Source organism: Siphateles boraxobius, unplaced genomic scaffold, assembly GCF_051911475.1.
Source record: "Siphateles boraxobius isolate OS27281-9 unplaced genomic scaffold, OSU_SipBor_1 5, whole genome shotgun sequence".
NCBI lineage: Eukaryota > Metazoa > Chordata > Actinopteri > Cypriniformes > Leuciscidae > Siphateles > Siphateles boraxobius.
The window spans coordinates 3,099,156-3,119,700 of NW_027509141.1; the positions used below are offsets into that span (position 1 = coordinate 3,099,156).

The 20,545-nt window shown below is 39.9% G+C and overlaps 1 protein-coding gene across 4 annotated transcripts in view; it reads right to left on the reverse strand.

Annotated features, from left to right (window-relative positions):
• The window catches only part of lrp1aa (low density lipoprotein receptor-related protein 1Aa), a 264,759-nt gene that overhangs the window by 231,910 nt on the left and 12,304 nt on the right, over window positions 1-20,545 (reverse strand). For all 4 annotated transcript variants that reach the window (XM_077204508.1, XM_077204507.1, XM_077204510.1 and 1 more), the window contains exon 2: window positions 9,279-9,401. In XM_077204508.1, coding sequence (XP_077060623.1) covers window positions 9,279-9,401 — 123 coding nt within the window. The remainder of the gene's footprint in view (window positions 1-9,278; window positions 9,402-20,545) is intronic.

The following is a 20,545-nucleotide window of genomic DNA, read 5'->3' on the forward strand; positions in this document are numbered from 1 at the left end:
GTTCAATCTTAAAAGATTGAGCTTGGTCTTGTGATAGCCAGACTAGCACTAACTATTACTAACATGTGTTTCTCTAACAATTGTTTATTATTTTTTATTTTTTATCTCATACATTTTTTATTATTTATGAGATTAATGATCCATAACAAGAACCCATTTCACATCATGAATGAGGACTGGATGTGACCTCTCGATCCCTCACAACATCACGCAAACCATCCACATACCAACACTGCTGAGTGTTTGAAGAGGAATCCAAGAGTGTGAACTGGCATGCTACTTCTGAAATTCTTCTTGCCCCTGGATAAATCTGAAGCTCATTCAGTGAAGGAGTCTCAAGCAGAATGGATCTTTATTTTAACCCCTGTTAAGATCATTTCTCTTGAGATCATGGATGTGACACTCAAAGCCATTAAGAACCCAGAATGCTTCACTTAAAACTTATCATCTAAATAAAGCGAGAAAATATATAGACCATTCAATATTTATAGTGTGAAGTATTTACCGACACCTTTTAAGGTGGTAATTCAGAGTTACAGTGAATAAAGGTTGATTCACCACATGTTTTATATGTCTAACTGGAGTGTACTGTATTAAGAACCCTAGTGAAAAAAACCTATATGAAAATGTATTTAAAATTAATTTATTTCATACTAAGTATACTACAAATCCATTAACATATTTACTGAAATATCGCTTGACACTTACTGATATAAATTTTTATTTGGAGTACTTCTTTATTGCACAACGCACTCTCTCTCTCTCTCTCTCTCTCTCTCCTAGCGTTTGTCCCATCGTAATGCGGGGTCCGCTTTTCGGCAGGTTACTCTCCATTTCTTCCGATTAAGGGCATCTTTAGGGGCGGCATTGCCATGTTTCATATCTTACTTTATCTGATCCATCCATGGCTTCTTTGGTCTTCCTCTGGGTCGCTTTCCTTCAGGGTTGAGACCGGTTGAGACGCAGGGCCCTCTTCACTATTGACTTCTCCTCGCTCCTGACTACGTGGCCATACCATCTTCTCCATAATTGGTGCTACTGCCATGGTCTTTCTGACATCCTCATTCATCACTTGGTCCCATCGGGCAGAGTATGTGAGCGGATTGGAGTGGGAGCGGAGCGAGGAGTGAAGCGGTGTGATTTTGAATGGAGTGCGGAGCGGATTTTTTAAAAGTCGGAGCGTTGTGGTTTTCACTGGCTCCGAGAGCGCTCCACTACCGCTCCATCACGAGTACAATAATCATGCCAACGGCTCATTATAGAACTGCATGGTTCACTCAAATCAGAAAAAATATGAAGGTTATGATGACGCCGATGTAGCTACTTGAGCTGCAAAACTAGTTTTTGCGTGCAAATGAAATGCACTAAACCCCTTGGTTAGGATTAGATGTGTGAAGTGCGTGCACGCCATAAAGTGCGTTTCATATGCATGCGAAAACTGCATATCCTAGGCTATGCAAGTAAAAACAGGTTTTGGCGTATAAATGGTACGAGAAATAAAATTTGTGCTATAGATACGCACTTTCATGAGATCAAGCTGGATCAGGTGAAGCACATTTTAAACAGGTAACACTTAATCACACACGCAATCACTTTCTCACTAATGCATTTAATTCAAACAAATGTAATCTTACAGCGCTGTTGGTAGCCTATTTGATTTCGAATGAGCAGAAAACTGTAAGAAATGTAGCGACCCGTAGATAAAATAACTGATGAAAACGCAGTTATTTTCTTCTTTACAAACAAAATATGCTCTGCAAAAAGCAGCAATTATATTTAACTTATAATGCTGATAACCATGTAATAAGCTTAGCATGTCATAGGAAAAGTGTGCACACTATCCAATAAACCACATTGAAACTATTCTCCTAATGTTTTTTTTTTATTTTTTTATCTAATATGCCTATATTATGATGAGGAGAAATTTTCAGAGATTTCAAAGCATACTTAAATACTTTATTCGCAATTTCCTCTGGGAATGAAGACGGAGCGGTGTTTCTTAAATCAGTGAGCAAGGAGGGGAGTAGGGACTCAGGGAGCGGTAAATGGTGAACCCGGAGCGGAGCTGGAGCCGAGTGATTATTAAATGCTTGGAGCGTGGAGGGAAAATTGTTGCCGCTCCACTCCGCTCACATACTCTGCCGTCTGGTCAGCCCTAGCCTCCACCTTAGCATCCGCATCTCCATTACATGAAGGGCCTGTCCGTGCCGGTTGGTTGCGGGCCAACACTCCGCTCCATATAGGGCGACTGGACGGACGACTGCCTTATAGATCTTTGCCTTGAGGTGTTTGGGGATGCGTTTATCGCAGAGGATTCCGGTGACTTGACGCAATTTCAACCAGGCAGCATTGACTCGAGACCTGACATCTGGGAGGCTTTCGCCATCAGCCGAGATGGTGGAGCCGAGGTATCTGAATTGGGGGGCCTTCTTTAGATCTATGCCGACGATACTGATGGTATTACCGGTCTGTGGGGGGGGGGGGGGGGCACTTTCCATGTATTCTGTCATGTCGATGTTGAGCCGTAGGCCATTCTGGTCCAGGCGGTCTTTCCACCGTTGTGTGTGGTCTTGGAGGTTTTGCTACTCACTGTCAGCGGGGAGTACATCGTCAGCGTAGAATAGTGTCCAGGGATGGTGTGGCTGCAGATCTCCTGTTGCCACGTCCATGCAGGTGATGAAGAGCAGTGGCGAAAGGGCTGATCCTTGATGTACTCCGACGTTGATGGCGAATGGTGGTGATATCCCGGACAACACTCGTAATGTTTTGGTAGAGTATTTGGACCCAGTTGATATAGGCCTCGGGGACAGAGTGGGATCGGAGGGAGGCCCAGATGAGTTAGTGGGGTACATGATCAAAAGCCTTCCCTAGGTCCAGGAAGATCATGCGGATGGGCTTGTTCTTTTCCCGGTGCTTTTACATCAGCAGGCAGGCAGCGTGGATAGCGTCCGTGGTTCCGCGTCCCTTGACGAAGCCGCAATAGTTGGGGCTGATGTTGATAACGCTGCGTAAGCAGCTGTCCAGGACATGTTCAAAGATCTTCATGGCGTGACACAGGAGTCTGATTGGGCAGTAGTTTTTACATTCAGAGATATCACCGTTGCCTTTCCAGATTGGTACTGTGGTGCTGGTCGTCCAGGCCTGTGGTGCCCTGTTCTCGGCGATGGTCTTATTGAACAGGGCACCAAGGATCTCGGCTCCATGATGCCCCATCGGCTTCCAGACATCGACTGGGATTCCTTCTGGCCCAGTAGCTTTGCCATTCTTCATTCTCTTCACAGCCTTCGTGACTTCGATGGTGGTGACTGGAGGTACGGGTCCACGGATGGGGTCGGGGCTGTGAATCGGTGGATGCGGGAATTCGTCATTTGAGATGGCGGTGAAATACTCATTCCAACGGGCAAGGATGGCGGGAGGGTCGTGCAACACTTGCCCTTCAGCACTCTTGATGTGCTTCACTCGGCCAATGGCTTGGGTCGATTTGTGCCACGAGTTTGTGATGCGGTTGATCATTTTCTCCCCTTCGGGCGTGCCTAATTGCTCGTAACAGGTCATGGTAGTACTCAGCTTTCGCCTTGGCCACTACCCATTTCGCAGGCGCCTTGAGTGTCCGATAGTTTTGGTGGCAGGCGTCCAGGGGTGTGCGATGCCATAACTTGTACGCCAGCTTCTTGGCCTTGATCGCAGTCTGGACCTCCTCCCCCCACCACCAGACGTGCTTGTCCATGTATCGCTGCCCTGGCTTCGTTGAGCCGAGAATGTCAGAGGCAGCGGTGTGTATGGGGCAGGTGATATCGTCCCAGAGCCTGTCGATTGGTTGGTCGAGGTTGATGTTAAGTGATTGAAGGGCCAATTTGAGTTGTTGACTGTGTTCGGGTAGCCTCCACCACTTGTGTACCTGTACCAATATTACAATAGTTCCACTTCAGCACAGTCAAATATACTTAAGTATAGCTTTAGTTGGACCTCAGCACTATTTCTGAATACCTAAAATGCATTAAGTACAAAATTAGTCGTTCCAATTTAGCATAATAAAAGTACAATTACATGATATTTATATTAAGTATATAAATATAAATGTATTTTGTAGTATACTTAGCATAAAATAAATGTATTTGAAATACATTTTAGTATATTTAGTTTTCACTAGAGAAATTATATTGCTATTGTACATTAGGATGACACCATAAATAAATTTAAAAGTAAATAAGGGATCTTGAAGTCAATTCTGTGTGACACGTAGCCACTGAAGGGATTTAATGTGATACCTCAGGCGAGCACGAGTCAGCATTCTTGCAGCTGCGTTGAACTCTTTGATAAGCCAGCCAAAACACTTCTGCAGCAGTTAAGTCTCGTATAAAATGTGTGAATGAGTTTCTCGCTTTCAGTCGGGGAGAGAATTTTGCATACTTCAGAGGTGTCAATATGCTGTTTTATAAACATTGCTAATAGAGTTTCTTAAAACTGAAGTTGCTGTCAAATACGATTCACAAATTCTTGATGTGATTATTGGTTTTCAGAGACAAGGATGATAAATAAGGTATAATGGACGTTTCTCTGAGAATACTCTATATTAATCAGGTTGTATAATGTTCCAGAACAACCACAAATTTATGTTTTCTGTGCCATCCAGGAAGGTAATATTTGATTTGAGGAGATCTGATGATAATTACATCAGCTAATGGAATCAAACATATTTAATAAAAAAGTAACCCAGGATTGAGCCTTGAGGGACACCTCAAGATACTACATGGCTTGTGGAGGTGTGTGTATAGTTCAACACACAGTACTTATCCCAAGCTACTTAAACAGGATTTAAACCAGTATAGGATTGGACGAGTTATGCCAGCACTATTCTGCAGTCAAGCAGAATCTTGTGACCAACTATTTTAAAGTCAGTACTGAGATTAGGGAAATTGCCATATGAAATCACAATAATGTGAAAGTAGCAATGATATGTTGCTGTAGAGGCGATTATGTGTTAATAGGTTCCAAAGTGATGTCACAATGTTGAGGAAGTAGAGAACAACTCAAATTTGTAGTTTGGTTTAAATAAATACTCTTTTTGAGTTTAAAAAATTACTGTATGGTTTTAAAAAAAGATCATGCAAAATTTCCTTCCTCATGCCGTGAGCCCTGCACCAAATTATCAGGTGTTGCAAAATTTAAACCTAGAGGTGAAGAAATAACAATAACACAGATCTGAGACAGATCTGTAAAAAATAATCCACCTGTTTAATTAGGCATTTAAGATCTGAAACAGGTTTGCCATCTCTTACAAAAACTACGGCAGAAGCTGTGTTTTCTAGAGGCAGAAAATCATTCATTCTGAATTTAAATAGCACAGATATGAAACTCTTGAATGAGTCAGCTAACCAAGTAGGTGTGTAAATTATTATGCATTTTATAGAATTGAACCTCTAAAGATAAACAGTTGATGCTCGGCTCATTTTTCCAGCTGTAAAATGTTAAACAACAGACTCTTCTCATCTAAACACAGCAGGTCAAAGCTCTGCTGTGAGATCAGAGCTCAGACCTTCAACCCTCTCAACGTGAGACAGATCTAAATGACTTTTACACACATGTGCTACATAGACTGCAGCTCTGGGATAAAGAGAGACGTTTAGTTGTGGGTACAGTGCAGGGTATTGCTATAAGAGGTCAATGTTTTCTTATAATTCTTGATTTTATATAATTTAAGTAAATGTTTTTGGTATTTCAGTTTATTATATGGAACAATTTTGTTTGCCCACAAAGGATTGATGTTCCATTTAGGCAAATTACGGAAAGTTCATATTGATGAATTTGGAAGTTATAAAAATGTGATGTGCATTTAAGTGATTCTAATATGCTGTTTTATAAACATTGCTAATAAAGTTTCTTAAAACTGAAGTTGCTGTCAAATACGATTCCCAAGACAAGGATGATAAATAAGGTATAATCGATGTTTCTCTGAGAATACTCTATATTAATCAGGTTGTATAATTTTCCAGTACAACCACAAATTTATGTTTTCTGTGCCATCCAGGAGGGTAATATTTGATTTGAGGAGATCTGATGATAATTACATAATTAAATTACATAAATTCATATTGACGAATTTGAAAGTTATAAAAATGTGTTGTACATTTAAGTGTTTCTGGTTAGAGTTTAATGTTACATTTTACGGTATATTTTGTCAGTAAATGACAAAATATAAACCTCAGGGTGAGAAATTAATCTACCAGCACAGTCATGATTTAGTTACCTTCAAAATTAAATATAAATAATGTAATATTTTGAATAAATATTCAATATATGGCAGAACCCTACTGTAAATCATTCTGATTATGAAATTGGCAAAATAGACCTTTAACACACTTCTGAGTGATATCTCATTTAAGATGGCTTCTCCAGTAGATATAAGAAAGATATTGCCAGACCATACAAACATATTGAATGTTATGTTTTAATAAACTGACTTTTGACATCTGAAGATAAAAGGATGATAATTATTTTCTTCTTAAAGGCATATTACTGTTCTCATCTCATTGAAGCCCAGGACCGGTGGTACAAAGCTGTTTATTGTGTAGTGTTGTCCGCAGAGGAAAGCACAGCAGCTGCAGTGGGCACAGCGACAGACTTCACTGCTAGCCATGGCATCTTTCACAAAAGACACAGTGAAATCAAACCACGTAAATAAATAAACCTCTTTCATTGGGCAGATCTTCAATGATCTGACACATCTGCACTGAGGAATCCACAAACAGAGCACGTTTCCACACACATCCCACTTGATATAAGTGGTATATTTCTGTTTAAATTCTGTCATCATCTCACTTTCATGTTATTCTAAACAAGACTTTCTGTCTTCAATGGAACACATGTTAACATGTTCAAAGAATGTCTGAGCTGCATTTTCCTAATAATGAAAGCATGAAACATTATAATGGACCAAATGTTGCGCATGAAGACACGTTGCCTCTGGTGTGACATTACTGACACAAACACTGGAAAATACAGGTTCTTTATTGGCATCTGTTGTTCCATGAAGAACCTTTAACATTCATTAAACCTTTCCAATGCACAAAAGGCTCTTAATGATGTAAAAATGTTCTTCAAATTGTTCAAATGTTTTCTGAAAGGTTCTTTTGGGGAACCCAAAATGTTTGGCATTGTTATGAAAAGTCCCTTTTGGAAACTTGTAACACAAGTTAGAATTGATGCATTTATGAATCAGATTTGATAGCTATGGCGAATATTTCCAGTAAAACTCGGCTCCTCGTATAGCTTCTAAAGACTTGGAATATAGTGCTCAAGTTACATGTACTTTTATGATAATTTATGCTTTCTTTTTGTCCTTATAGCTTGACAGTAACTGGTCATCAAATATGTTCATTGTATGGAAATGAGCGGCTCCGAGATTTTAAGACTTAAGGACTTTTAAGGAAAAAGACTTAAGACAAACGAAAATCCCCCTGGTTTGAGTAAATGATGACAGAATTCTTTTGAGAGCAGTGAAACAGTTATTAAAGCAGGGAGTTTGGCGTCACATCGGCTCTCAAAGTATTACGAAAAGACTGTCTAATTTTAATGCAAAGAGCGTAAAGGAGCTTCAATAGCCTGTAGCGCAGCTAAAATAGAGAACACTGAAGACTAGGGTGTCAGTATGTGTGTTGAGAGAGATTGAGAGAGAGAGAGATGGAGAGAGAGAGAGAGAGAGAGAGAGAGAGAGAGAGAGGAGAGAGAGAGAGAGAAATTTGAGCCGAGAAAAGCAGATCATGAAAAAACAGCAGTTTTCCTCCATTCCTCTGGACGGGGTTTTAATGACTTCCAGACTTCTCCTCCTCTTACGGAGCGGATTCATGCCTTACCCAACACTTTTGAAAGCCACGCCAGCTCTTTAGAGAAAGATACATTATTTCAAAGCATGTAATTGGTTGTGACGGCGAAGTACAAACATTCCTTAAGTCTTAATGCTGCTTCATGAACTGTGGCATTGTTTTCCAGGGCCAGATTTCAAGTAGCAAGTTAATTCTAATTACGTCGCTCCCCTTCCCTCGCTCGACTCATGATAAACTGACGCCACACTATTTGCTTAGCGCGTTTCTATTAGGCGGCCCTGTCAGAAAGGGTGCGAATGGAAAGATACTTCACACTCGCGTACTTCACACACATCGCGAGTCGAAAACTTTCACCCCAACCTGAGATTTGAAGCTGTTGTTAAATTGATCTTCACTTACACTCATTTAAATGATTGTAAATCACATGCAGTGTTATAGATGACTTTTTTTTTCAATAGGCCTAGTTGTTTGCCTACTATAGATTAGTATTTTTGCAATCCGCAACCTGGAAATATTTCGGGTTCCTTAATTCTGAAGTCTCATTCAAACTGAATCTTGTTAAATGTGGTGTATAAGAAAAAAAATATGCGTATGATTACTCTTTTATGGTTATTTCTATGATTAATCCTTTCAAACATATTATTCTTGTATTGATCCATTATTGTTTTTGTCTATTGTTTCTTTTAATATCACATACACTCTTGAAAACTATTTCATTTATACCCTATGTTTAATATAAAACGACAAAAAAATCAGCCAATTCAAACATATTATATATGTTGAAAAATTCCCTTATATTTCTGTCAGATTGGGGGAAAAAAACTAGTTGAAGTTGGAACAGAGATAATAAAAAGAGATTGTTCGTCAACTGATGGCATGTCAGCTTTGTTGATTATAATGGTGATCTAGGTGTGCTGCATTTCACTGAATGTAGAAAATAGTAAAAGAGACACTTGCTGTGTCCTCATAAAAGTTCACCATAAACAGATATAAGCAAGGCCACAAGAAGTCAATGTCATTGGAACTGATCAGACTAAACAAGCAGAGCAAAAGAACATGTGCTTCAGGTCAAAGTCATCTGGGAAACAGAATGACCACTCAAAAAAACCAAACAGCGATACGTCCTATCAGAATCACGTAACAGCTGCGCACAGTCTGTGGTGGGACTTGCAGCGCTCAGATTTCATTCAGATCTTCATATTAAATCACTGTATTTCTATAAAAATAAAAATAAACTCCAAATGAGGAATGAAGAAACAGAAAGTCCTCCAATTTTTAACTCAAACCGAAGACATATTGAAGGAAAAATGTGATGCTACCGAAAGATTGTGCAGTGATTACCTGAACATACTGCAACAATCACTTGCAGACCCTGCAAGACTATCAATGCTCTCAAGGTTTAAGATGCAAATAAAACCATAGATCAGCTGGTGTCAGAGAAACAGTGATACATACAGACATCTGTGGCTTCGTCCGATCCGTCCGGACAATCCTTTTCCCCGTCACACCGCCAGCCTTTAGAGATACACGTCACCTGATCCCTGCAAACAAACTGCTTGGGGCTGCAGGTTTTTGGAGCTGCAAAAAAGAAGAGTAATGTTAACAATGTATTCAGCTATTAGCACCGGTGAATTATTACTTATATGGGGGGGAAAAGCATATATGTGACACATGTGTGTCCAAAATCCACTGAGATCAGACAGCCCATATAAATTTTGTGGTCTGGACAGTGTTTGACAGTGTACGAGGACGCCAAGTTTTGTCAGTTTACCGCTAGTTGCTTATGTCTATGTCAAAACAAAATTATCTCAGCCAAGCCTATCTGCCCGCCAGACTGTTTTTCCCCAGCCTGGCCATTTCCTCTACAAGGCCGAAGTCTGACTCCTGATTACTTTACTCGTTCTATTCTGTTCCAATAGAGTTCAAAACAAACAAACAAACAAACAAACAAAACAATTTATATAATAAAAGTCAATGTCCGATTATACTGACATCTGCTGATACAGATGCAATACCAATAGTTTGCTGGTAATGTCTCAAGCTTTTGTGCTGTATGATTTTAATTTTCTTATTCTGGTGAATGCTTAAAGGAACATTTCACCAAAATATGAAAATTCTGTAATGTTTTCTGAAAGGTTCTTTTGGGGAACCCAAAATGTTTGGCATTGTTAGGAAAAGTCCCTTTTGGAAACTTTATTTTTTACGAGTGGCATTGTGTCTCACAAATGAATGTAACACAAGTTAGAATTGATGCATTTATGAATCAGATTTGATAGCTATGGCGAATATTTCCAGTAAAACTCGGCTCCTCGTATAGCTTCTAAAGACTTGGAATATAGTGCTCAAGTTACATGTACATTTATGATATTTTATGCTTTCTTTTTGTCCTTATAGCTTGACAGTAACTGGTCATTAAATATGTTCATTGTATGGAAATGAGCGGCTCAGAGATTATGTATGATTTTATGACTGTATGATTTTAATTTTCTTATTCTGGTGAATGTTTAAAGGAATATTTCACCAAAATATGAAAATTCTGTCATGATTTTCTTACCCTCAAGTTGTTCCAAACCTGTATGAATTTCTTTCTTCCCTTGAACACAAAAGAAGATATTTTGAAGAATGTTGGTAACAATACAATTGATGGGCTCCAATGACTTCCATAGTATTTTTTTCCATAGTTACCGATATTCTTCAAAATATCTTCTTGAACAGTAGTGTAGAGCCATATTGAATTTTACATTTCAAATCGAAAAAAGCTACAACTAACTTCAAATTAACACCAAAAACTTTTTCTTCTTTTTCCCATACAAATCCATGCAAAAATGAGCCATTATTTGTTTGACATGTCAAGAATCAGTTCTCATAAGTACAGTCAGGGAGGAGAATGCTCTCAGTCTTCAATCAGTTTAGTTGAAGTCCACATCAATATGACCGAAATCTGAGCAAGTATTGTATGTACTTTAGAAAATATTCCTGAGTTAAGATTTTTAGAAAACCCAGACTGAATCAGTTACAAAAATTGTTTTGTAGACTGTCATGAAAGATGTCAAACACCCAGTCGTGTATTTTTGTAATACATTGTGAAATAATGATAAATCTCGGAGTTGGTTTGGTTCAAAGTTTAGTACTTGTTAACCCTTTATAAGGCACTCATTGAAATATTTGGAAATTCTAAATTTTAACCACAGAAAGCTAATGGGGGATGTTAAAGGAAATTTAAACAAATTTTTTTTTTTTTTTATTGAACAAAAAAAATTATTTATTATAGGCACAAACTGCAAGGAACATTTATTTATTATAGGCACAAACTGCAAGGAACATTTATTTAGAGACATCTCTGTCTTGAGGTACTGATACTGGCATCTTGTGGAGGGTGCTCTGGGAGTACAGGGTCCGGGGCCCTTTCCTAAGGGCTATCCAGTCCCTGTACGACCGGAGCAGGAGCTTGGTTCGCATTGCCGGCAATAAGTCAGACTTGTTCCCGGTCCATGTTGGACTCCTGGCAGGGCTGCCCTTTGTCGCCAGTTCTGTTCATAATTTTTATGGACAGAATTTATAGGCACAGCCAGGGGCCGGAGGATGTCAGGTTTGGGGACAGCACGATTTCATCTCTGCTGTTTGCGGATAATGTTGTCGTGCTGGCCCCATCAAGCCAGGACCTTCAGCATGCACTGGGATGGTTTCCAGCCGAGTGTAAAGCGGCTGGGATGGGAATCAGCACCTCCAAATCTGAGGCCATGGTTCTCAGTCGGAAAAGGGTGGATTGCCCACTTCAGGTTGGTGGAGAGTTCCTGCCTCAAGTGGAGGAGTTCAAGTATCTTGGGGTCTTGTTCTTGAGTGAGGGAAGGATGGGACGGGAGATTGAAGACGGATCGGTGCAGCTTCTGCAGTAATGCGGTTGATGTACCGGTCTGTCGCGGTGAAGAAGGAGTTGCAAGGCGAAGCTCTCGATTTTCCCGTCGATCTACGTTCCTACTCTAACCTATGGTCATGAGCTTATATTTGCTCATAATTGTGTTTTATCACAAACCAATATTCAGTAATTAAAATCAATTCACACAGAACTAGGCCTCACACTAACAATAAGCACCTGTGTATGCCATTTAACTATAATTAAAAAAACATATATTCATAAGGCATATGTCTAAAAATAGCCACTTGCTAGTCTTAGATAAACGGGGTATATGATCAAATATGGTGCATTTAGTTTTCAGCCAAACATTAAGCTAATTTTTTCAAATGCTATGCAAATAACAACAATCTTAATCTTTAACACAACTATTCAACCAAATAATTTGTGAGTTACATCAACTTACCATGTTTAGTTATGATGTTATTACTATAGTTGTGGGAGAAGGCAGGTTCAAAAAAGCAATATTTATGATTTCTGCAAGATGGCTGTGTTTGAGGTGCTCCAGGCCACTGCTGATTGGTCAGATGCCTGGATGTCAATATCTGTCCGATAGCTTGATCTCCCCTGATTGGCTGAGAGAAAACCACATGACTCTAGAACTCCAAATGGAGGCAGGGGGAGCGCATTTTTAATGTGTGCGGAAGTGACTAAATATGGTTACTTGCCTCATAAATGTTTGAAATGCCTAATGGAGAAAACGAACGGAAAATTTATTTCCAGGAATCAGTGCATTGGAAATGGGGGTTGTGTGTGTTGAGCTCTTTCCCGCTCTCTCCTGACTGTATGTGTTTCAAGTCAGACCAGCGTTCCTCGGCACATCCAGGTCAGTGTTCCCACACCAGTGCCAGTGATGCAAAGAGTCTAGAAGCCATCAAAGGACATCTTGTTCTGCAGAAGGTGCAAAAATGTGGCCGCTTTTCATTGGTTGACTATTTGGAATCAAGTGCAAATTCATTCCAGACCACCTTCTCAAAAGCTCTCTAAAAGCCTCAAGTCTGCTATCTGCACCACACCTCTAGACACAAACATCAAGAAAAGCTGACTATCAACTGCAACTGAGGATTGAATGCTGTTTTTGTGCTCGGTCGCGATTGTAACAATAGTTCTGGTCAAAGAGATAGAATACATTTATAAATAGACTATTAAAAGCAAAATATGAGATAACATTGTAAATATAACAGAAATAAAGAAATTGCAGTCGCATTACATAAAATGTTTTACTTTTCCCTCTGGGGGCAGGAGTCGCCGACTGTTTCTTTAAAATTGGCCTGCGAATTGCAAAGGCTGCATCTGTTGACAATTTTACATGAAATGTATGATATGCTGAAAAAAAATGCCACAACTAATATTCTGCCATGTTTTTATTAAATGCACCAGCTAGAGGTCAACACCATGATCTCCACCATAGGGCACTCCACCCGACTCCCTTGTTTTCCCATCATAAACTTAACCCGTTGCCTGGACTTATTATTGTTTGATCTGGTAATTATCTTGTTAAACTCTGCCTTCATAAGCACTGTGTTTTCAGTCATTCTTTGCAAAGTCTTGTATGTTCAATGTAACACTGCAATTCTGAGCCTTTGAATCCTGGTTTCCAGTGTCTTAGTTTTGATCTTCTGTCTATTGTCCTGGATTTCCCTGTTTGCCTGTGTTTTCTGCCCTGGGGTATATCGTCTGGATTATCTGCATGTTGTTTTGACCAATTGCCTGTTACATGGATTGTGATTCTGGAATGCCCAATAAAGCTCGATTGGGATCCTCACCTAGTTTTAACTTTCAAAAATGTTAGTGGTAAGAAATAAAAATTAATCCGCACATTTTTGGACAGAATGTTGGTATCGCTGAAGTAACAGTGATTCTGTTTTTCTTTAAGGTGACCACTGACACATTGTTTGTTTATTTTTTATTTATTCTGTATATATTTTCTTAAACAAGTTTGACCAGTGGTTATTTCAGAGCATTCCTGGGCTGCAAAGACATGAAAGCCATCTTTATGTGGCTTTCTGACAGTGAGGAAAAAGTGCACACATATTCCCATTCACTACCACAAAACTAATGACCTACCGCTACTATTAAGACATACAGTAAACGATCAAAGAACATCTTAAAAATTCTATTTTACTATTATTAATATCACAGTTCTGAGTATACACTCTTTTAAAGTCCTCCCATGGTAAAAATCAAGCTTTTAATTTTGTTTATATGTCTATGTGATGTTTTTTTAAGACAAATCATGTACAAATTCATAAGTCAACACCATTGCTGAGTATTTTCTCATTAAAACTGCAGTGAACCAAAGTCTCAAAAACACGATTGAAATAGCTTGTTTATGACGGCACAAACTACCTTGTAACCAATCAGATCAACGTGTGATCGTCATCGAGTGGATCTCTGAGCTGAGTGAGTGAGTGGAGGCGGGGCTCATTTGCATATTCATAGAAACGCGTACTAAATGAGGCAAGGGTGTAGAGTTACATTCAAGTTTTCCCCAAGGAAAAAACATTTAAATATGTCATTTTGGTGATCAAATATGAGTTTCAAGGGATAGAACTATTGACTACAGGGGGACTTTGACACCATCAATGGATTTACTGTTAATTTTTTCTTTCGTCTGGCTAATTTTACCTCAGGGGTTCTAACATTCTCTGCACATATTAACTGCGGTACTTGGATCCACACACTAATGCCCTAAAGGAGACTGTATATGCACTGCTGAAGTCGAATGCAGCTTTAATGGCAGTGGAATAAACAGGAGCATTTACATGGCGTCATAAACAGAGATTATAACCAACAGCAGCCGCCCGTGGATAGGAGGTTATCTGACAAGCTTCACTTACACACATCTTTAGAGAGCCTGACTCATTAATGAGGTTAAATAAACCTTCAACAAAAATGTGAAAGTTCTCAACACTCACTTTGGTTTATCTTTGATTCTCTGTTATATTATTAGAATATTCTGACACAGTTCAAATGTTAATATAACACTATAAATGCCTGTTCACACCAAGGATAACTATAACGATAAAGATATAGTTTTAAAAATAGCTCTAAATGTAAAAGAAACTCTGTAAATAATAATACTACTACTAATAATAATAATTTTCTTTATGCACAATATAATGTTATTTTTGTCTTATAACATTGTATTTTGAGGTTAAAGAAGAAAATGCTCATATGGTAGAACTCAAGCAAAGAGTACATGCAAATACAGAAATGCTCTTACTAATGCTGAAAATTAAGATATAATTAAGCTAAAGTAAAGTAACCTCATTTAAGACAATCAAAGACATTCATCACAAAAGAAACACTGAATTATTCTTGAAGATGAGCAATGATTATCTCATCGAGTCACTAAAGTAGGTGAACAGTGAATAATACTGTGAGTAATAGGCTGTAGTTTGCAGACGGTATGCGACTGTAATTACATTACGAATATAGAAAATTGGATCTGAGCAAGGGAAAAGAACAATAAAGAAGCGAATAATAATATATGAAGAGAACAAATGGAGTGTTGGAGACTCGATGGGTGCAGGGAAATGTCACACATGCGATCAATCAGGGTTGAGAGCCATTCAGAAATGAACTGAGAATGTCTTTTAAATCACAGTTTCATTCCTGAACTTGAGCTGAGGTAGCAAACAGGACGCAGAAGTCAAAGTCTATTCAAAAAGGCCTGCAATTCATAGACATTCACATAACTGCTGTGTCATTTTAAGTAGAAAAAAAGTCTTATGCTTCTTATTCAAGTCTCATAACTTGTTCTTACTCTAAAATAACTTTCGTTTTCAGGAATTTATTCATACAACTTAATTAAATAACACCTAAATACTCAGTAAATGTGCCCCTAGAGTGCCCCTATAGGCTCTAATTTTGTATTGGACTCTCCTACAATAGGTTTACATGCATTTAGCTCAAAAAACGCGTTCCTTTTCTCATAATATCCATTGCACCATCAGCTCTTTTCTAAAGGTGTCTGAAACACTTCAAGGATCCAGGACTCAGTCTCTCTAAACCCCGCCTTCTGAGAGCCTGCTAAGCTCTGATTGGTCAGACGGCACAGTCTGTTAGCATATCTGAATTTCAGCTCTTGATACACAGTGATACGAACAGTAACGATGGCGTGGGTTTACCGTATCTCATCATAGTGGATTTGCTTTGGCAGCAGAAAACAGCGTCTTCTTCACATGAACAACACAAACCAAAATCTTCCAATCTCAGATAAACTACAGTGTTTGAGGCTCAAAGTAGACGTTGTTCATGGTAGCCGATTGACTATTGACTGGAATTCTGTTAGGACCACTATCGTCAAATGTGATTGACAATTAGCATACAGTTTGAATTGGCGGTCTGGTTCTGTTCTTGGCGAGAACTCCCTACGCATCCAGTCAGCCTAGCATAGATACGAGCAGCAATAACCTCCCTTAGGGTTAACAGAACAGAACCAACATGAATGTATTGCATTAATTAATTTTAATGTACAACATAATTAGAAAATTTCTGTCTGATTCAAGGGTAATCGGAATGCCAAATCCTGTCTGACTGAGGAGGAGCTGGGGATAGAGGAGGGTAATTCACTCCTGAGAAAAGTGATAGCTGCTGATAATACTGAGGGAGATTATATGTATACACTGACAGGCGTCGCATTCCTATAGTATAGGTAGACGTGGATCACCTGAGAGTCACTGATGCGAGCTTGACTTACGTGACCTGCCAGAACTGACGCTACACTTAATTTATGCAAATCTGTTACAAACCTATGTAGATTCAACAGGAAGTGAGACACTTTTCAGACCTTTTACACTCACAAACAGCTCTATTACACACTATATGAAAGATAATATCCCAAAAAGCATAACAGGGGCACTAAAAACTCCTCGTTCTAGTTATATTCATAAGGATTTTTCTAAGATTCATTAGTTGTTTTTAGTGTAAATGTACAACACAAGTTGGATTCTGTCACCATAAATGACTCAACTTTAAAACATTTAACATTGAACCCTGCCTTAAAATTGACCAATCCTACCTTAATAATTGTTGGCTATATTAACAGACAAGATTTTGATTATTTCTAATGCACTTTTATAGAATGTGTGTTTGGATAGTTTTAAAAATTATTTTACAGAAATTGTTAAAATTTCAGATTTGTTTTTTAGGTTTGTGTTTTTTATGGCTCTGGTTACGGAGCAGGAAGTACAGACTCTTCTAGGAAAGGGGGCTATAGAAAGGGTTCCTCCTCCCAGCAGGGAGTCGAGGGTTTACAACCGTTGCTTCATTGTTCCAAAGAATGGTGGGGGGGTTGAGTCCTATTCTAGATCTGCACCAACTTAACCGCAGGGTTCAGAAACTCAAGTTAAAGATGCTTACACTCAAACAGATAGTGTCACAGATTCAGTCCGAGGACTGGTTTGACACGATAGACTTGAAGGACGCTTACTTCCAAGTATCCATTCATCCTCATCACAGGAAGTTCCCGAGGTTCGCTTTCGGGGTCGAAGCGTACCAATATCGCGTTCTTCCGTTTGGCCTAGGTTTATCGCCCCGCACTTTTACGAAATGCGTGGATGCAGCTCTGGCTCCCCTGAGACTTAAGGGCAGACGCGTGTTGAATAACATCAGCGTTTGGTTGATTTTAGCTCAGTCCGAGCAGATGGCAGTTCGGCATTGAGATGTCGTTCTGTCCCACATAAAGATGCTGGTGTAAACCCGCGCCAATGAGGGTCTTCTAATCAGCGTGTGAAGGGCTCTGCATGTGACAAGTCTTTCTTTTTCCGCAACATTCAAGATTAAATTCAATACATTTTCTCATATGTATTGACTCGTTATTTCATCTGACTCCATAAAATGAAAAGGTTTTAATGATATCCGTGCATCATTAAATGTGAGCGAATGTTTGACTATTCATTTTAACTCTAATGTAAATAATGTCAAAGTCAGTTAGAATAATCAAATGTAACAATTTATTATGTCAGGTAAATGTATCATAACAAAGCGTGAGCTTAGAATTATACAGTTCTATCCCCGTTTAGGGTAGTTCTGAGATATTGAGCATCAAAGTTTTTACATCCCTGCTGTTTTGTGAGATGGAACCTTTTTATTTTATTAATAACTACTAACAAAATATTTTTTTTACAAAAATAACACCACACAGGCATTAATAAACACCTAATGGATAAGATTATGTCAAAAACTCAATTTCGACCAAAAGTGGAGATAGAACCGTATAATTCTAAGCTCACGAATTTCATAATCAGTTCAAAGATAATCAATACAAAACTTCAAATGCTCTTGAATAAAGAAGAGAAATGTTAACCTGACATTTAAGAAATACATGAAGCTGAAAGTTTGGCAACTCTCAGCCTCACGGGCTGATCTGAGATACAGCAAAGGCCCTGATCTTTTTGCTGCATTTCATTATATAGCCAGAACTCATTTCAAATGTAAACATGAGTTCACAGAGGGAAATCACTGTCCCAGACTTACTGGGGCAGAAGTTGAATTACATTGAACCATTTGCTAACAGTGTAAATTTGCATTGAGTTAACACCTTCTGGCCATTTGCCTGGAAGACACACTTCTGTGTGCAAGATATTTCTAAACTATTAAGAACTGTATTACCATTTGGTTTACTTCTTTGGGAATGAGACATTTGTACCAGTCACACAGAGACATTTCAAATGATACTAAACATGTATAAAACTGCATGATAATTGTTCACATTAAAACCATATACTGTATATTGTGGATAAATTTCAGATGATTTCAACATTAGGTAAAATAAGTGGGGGAAGAGTGGGGGGAGAATGGCGGGTCAAGGTAAAAGATGTAGATGAGAATGATTCTGGGGTGAGACTTGCATCTCGAATGGTCTATGAGAGTGGGTTCAAATGGTAATTTTAGGCAGGGTTCTTTGTCCACTCGAGGAGTGATCGTTCCTCAACTATTTTTCCAGTCTTACACTGAGGTTGAGGCTCAACGCCAAGAAGAGTGTGCTCCTCCCGTCTCAGAGGACCACTTTTCTAGGTGTGGTATAGGATTCGACAACGATGTGGGCACAATTGTCACCTGCACGTATTACTTTGATTCTCTCAGCCGTAAATGGGGTAAAACTAGGCCAGTCACTCACTGTGAAACAGTTTCAGAGATCATTAGGTCTCATGTCAGCTGCATCCAACATAATAATTTTTGGCCTCCTGTACATGAGACCCCTGCAGTGGTGGCTTAGGACCAAGGGGTTTTCTCCGAGGGGGAATCCGTTTCGCATGATAAAGGTCACGCGGCGATGCCTACGTGCCTTAATCATGTGGAACAAATCTTGGTTCCTCGCCCAAGGCCCAGTGCTGGGGGTGTGTCGACGTGTAACACTGACCCCGGATGCTTCCCTCACAGGTTGGGGGATGATGATGAGTGGTCGCTCTGCGAAAGGTCTATGGCAGGACATCTTCATTTATGGCACATAAATCATCTAGAAATGATGGTGGTGTTTCGAGCTCTCAAGCACTTCCTGCCAGACCTGAGAGGTCACCATGTGCACATCGGGGGGTCTGAAGTCATGTCACCTATGCAAACTGGCTCATCAGATCCTCCTATGGGCCCAAGGGAAATGACTGTCTCTGAGGGCAGTATATATCCCGGGATATCTAAATCAGGGAGCGTAAATCCTGTCAGGGCAGGGGCTGAGGCCCGGGGAATGCCGGGGAAGCTCCTTTGGGAGAATTTCGGTCAAGCTCAAGTCGACTTCACATCGTCAGATGCAACACATTGTCCCATGTGGTTCTCTCTCATGCACCCAGTTCCTCTCTGTCTGGACGCGATGGTTCAGGTGTGGCCGAGGCTACATCTGTACGCTTTTCCTCCAATATCCATGCTTCTGGGAGTTCTGGAGAGGGTTCGCTGGGAAGGGGCCCGTCTGTTATAAGTAGCCTCGTACTGGCTGGCCCGAGTTCGGACCTGGTGTCCCTTCTAGACGCCTCTCCAATGGAGATTCCGATCAGGAGGGACTTACTGTCCAAAGCAGGGGGCCAATTTATCAGCCTCACCCGGAGTTGTGGAAATTGTGGGCTTGGCCCCTGAGGGGGCTCAGCTCATAGAATCAGGTCTCTCGACCGAGGTCCTGGAGACCATTCTCCAATCCAGAGCTTCCTCCACGAGAAGACTGTATGCACTGAAATGGAAACTGTTCTCTGCTTGGTGCGGAGAACGCCAACTGAATCCTGTCTACTGCCCTGTTGGTACAGTACTTGATTATTTGCAAGAACGTTTCTCTGCGGGGTAATCTCCTTCCACCTTGAAAGTGTATGTGGCGGCTATATCTGCTTACCACACCCCTCTGGGTGGTGCATCATTGGGGAGACATCCTCATATTGCTTGTTTTCTTCGTGTCACCCTGAGAGGCTGAGGCCTGCACTGCGCACTAGAGCACCGGCTTGGGATTTGGCCGTTGTACTGAAAGGCCTGGCTTTGGCTCCATTCGAGCCCATTGAAGAGGTTTCAGAAAAGTTCCTTACACTAAAAACTTTATTTCTCATTGCTATTTCTTCTATCAAGAGAATTGGAGATTTGCAAGCCTTGTCGGTTGCTCCTTCATGTCTAAAATTTGCACCTGGTATGGTGAAAGCCTTTCTTCACCCAAGGCCGGTTATATTCCTAATGTCCTTACTAATGTTGCGGGCCCAATTGTGCTGCAGGCCTTCTGTCCTCCACCTTTAAATACACCAGATCCGGAAAAACTTAATCTGCTGTGCCCTGTGTGAGCTTTGGATGCTTACGTACACAGAGCTGCCTTGAGGCATAAATCGGATCAACTATT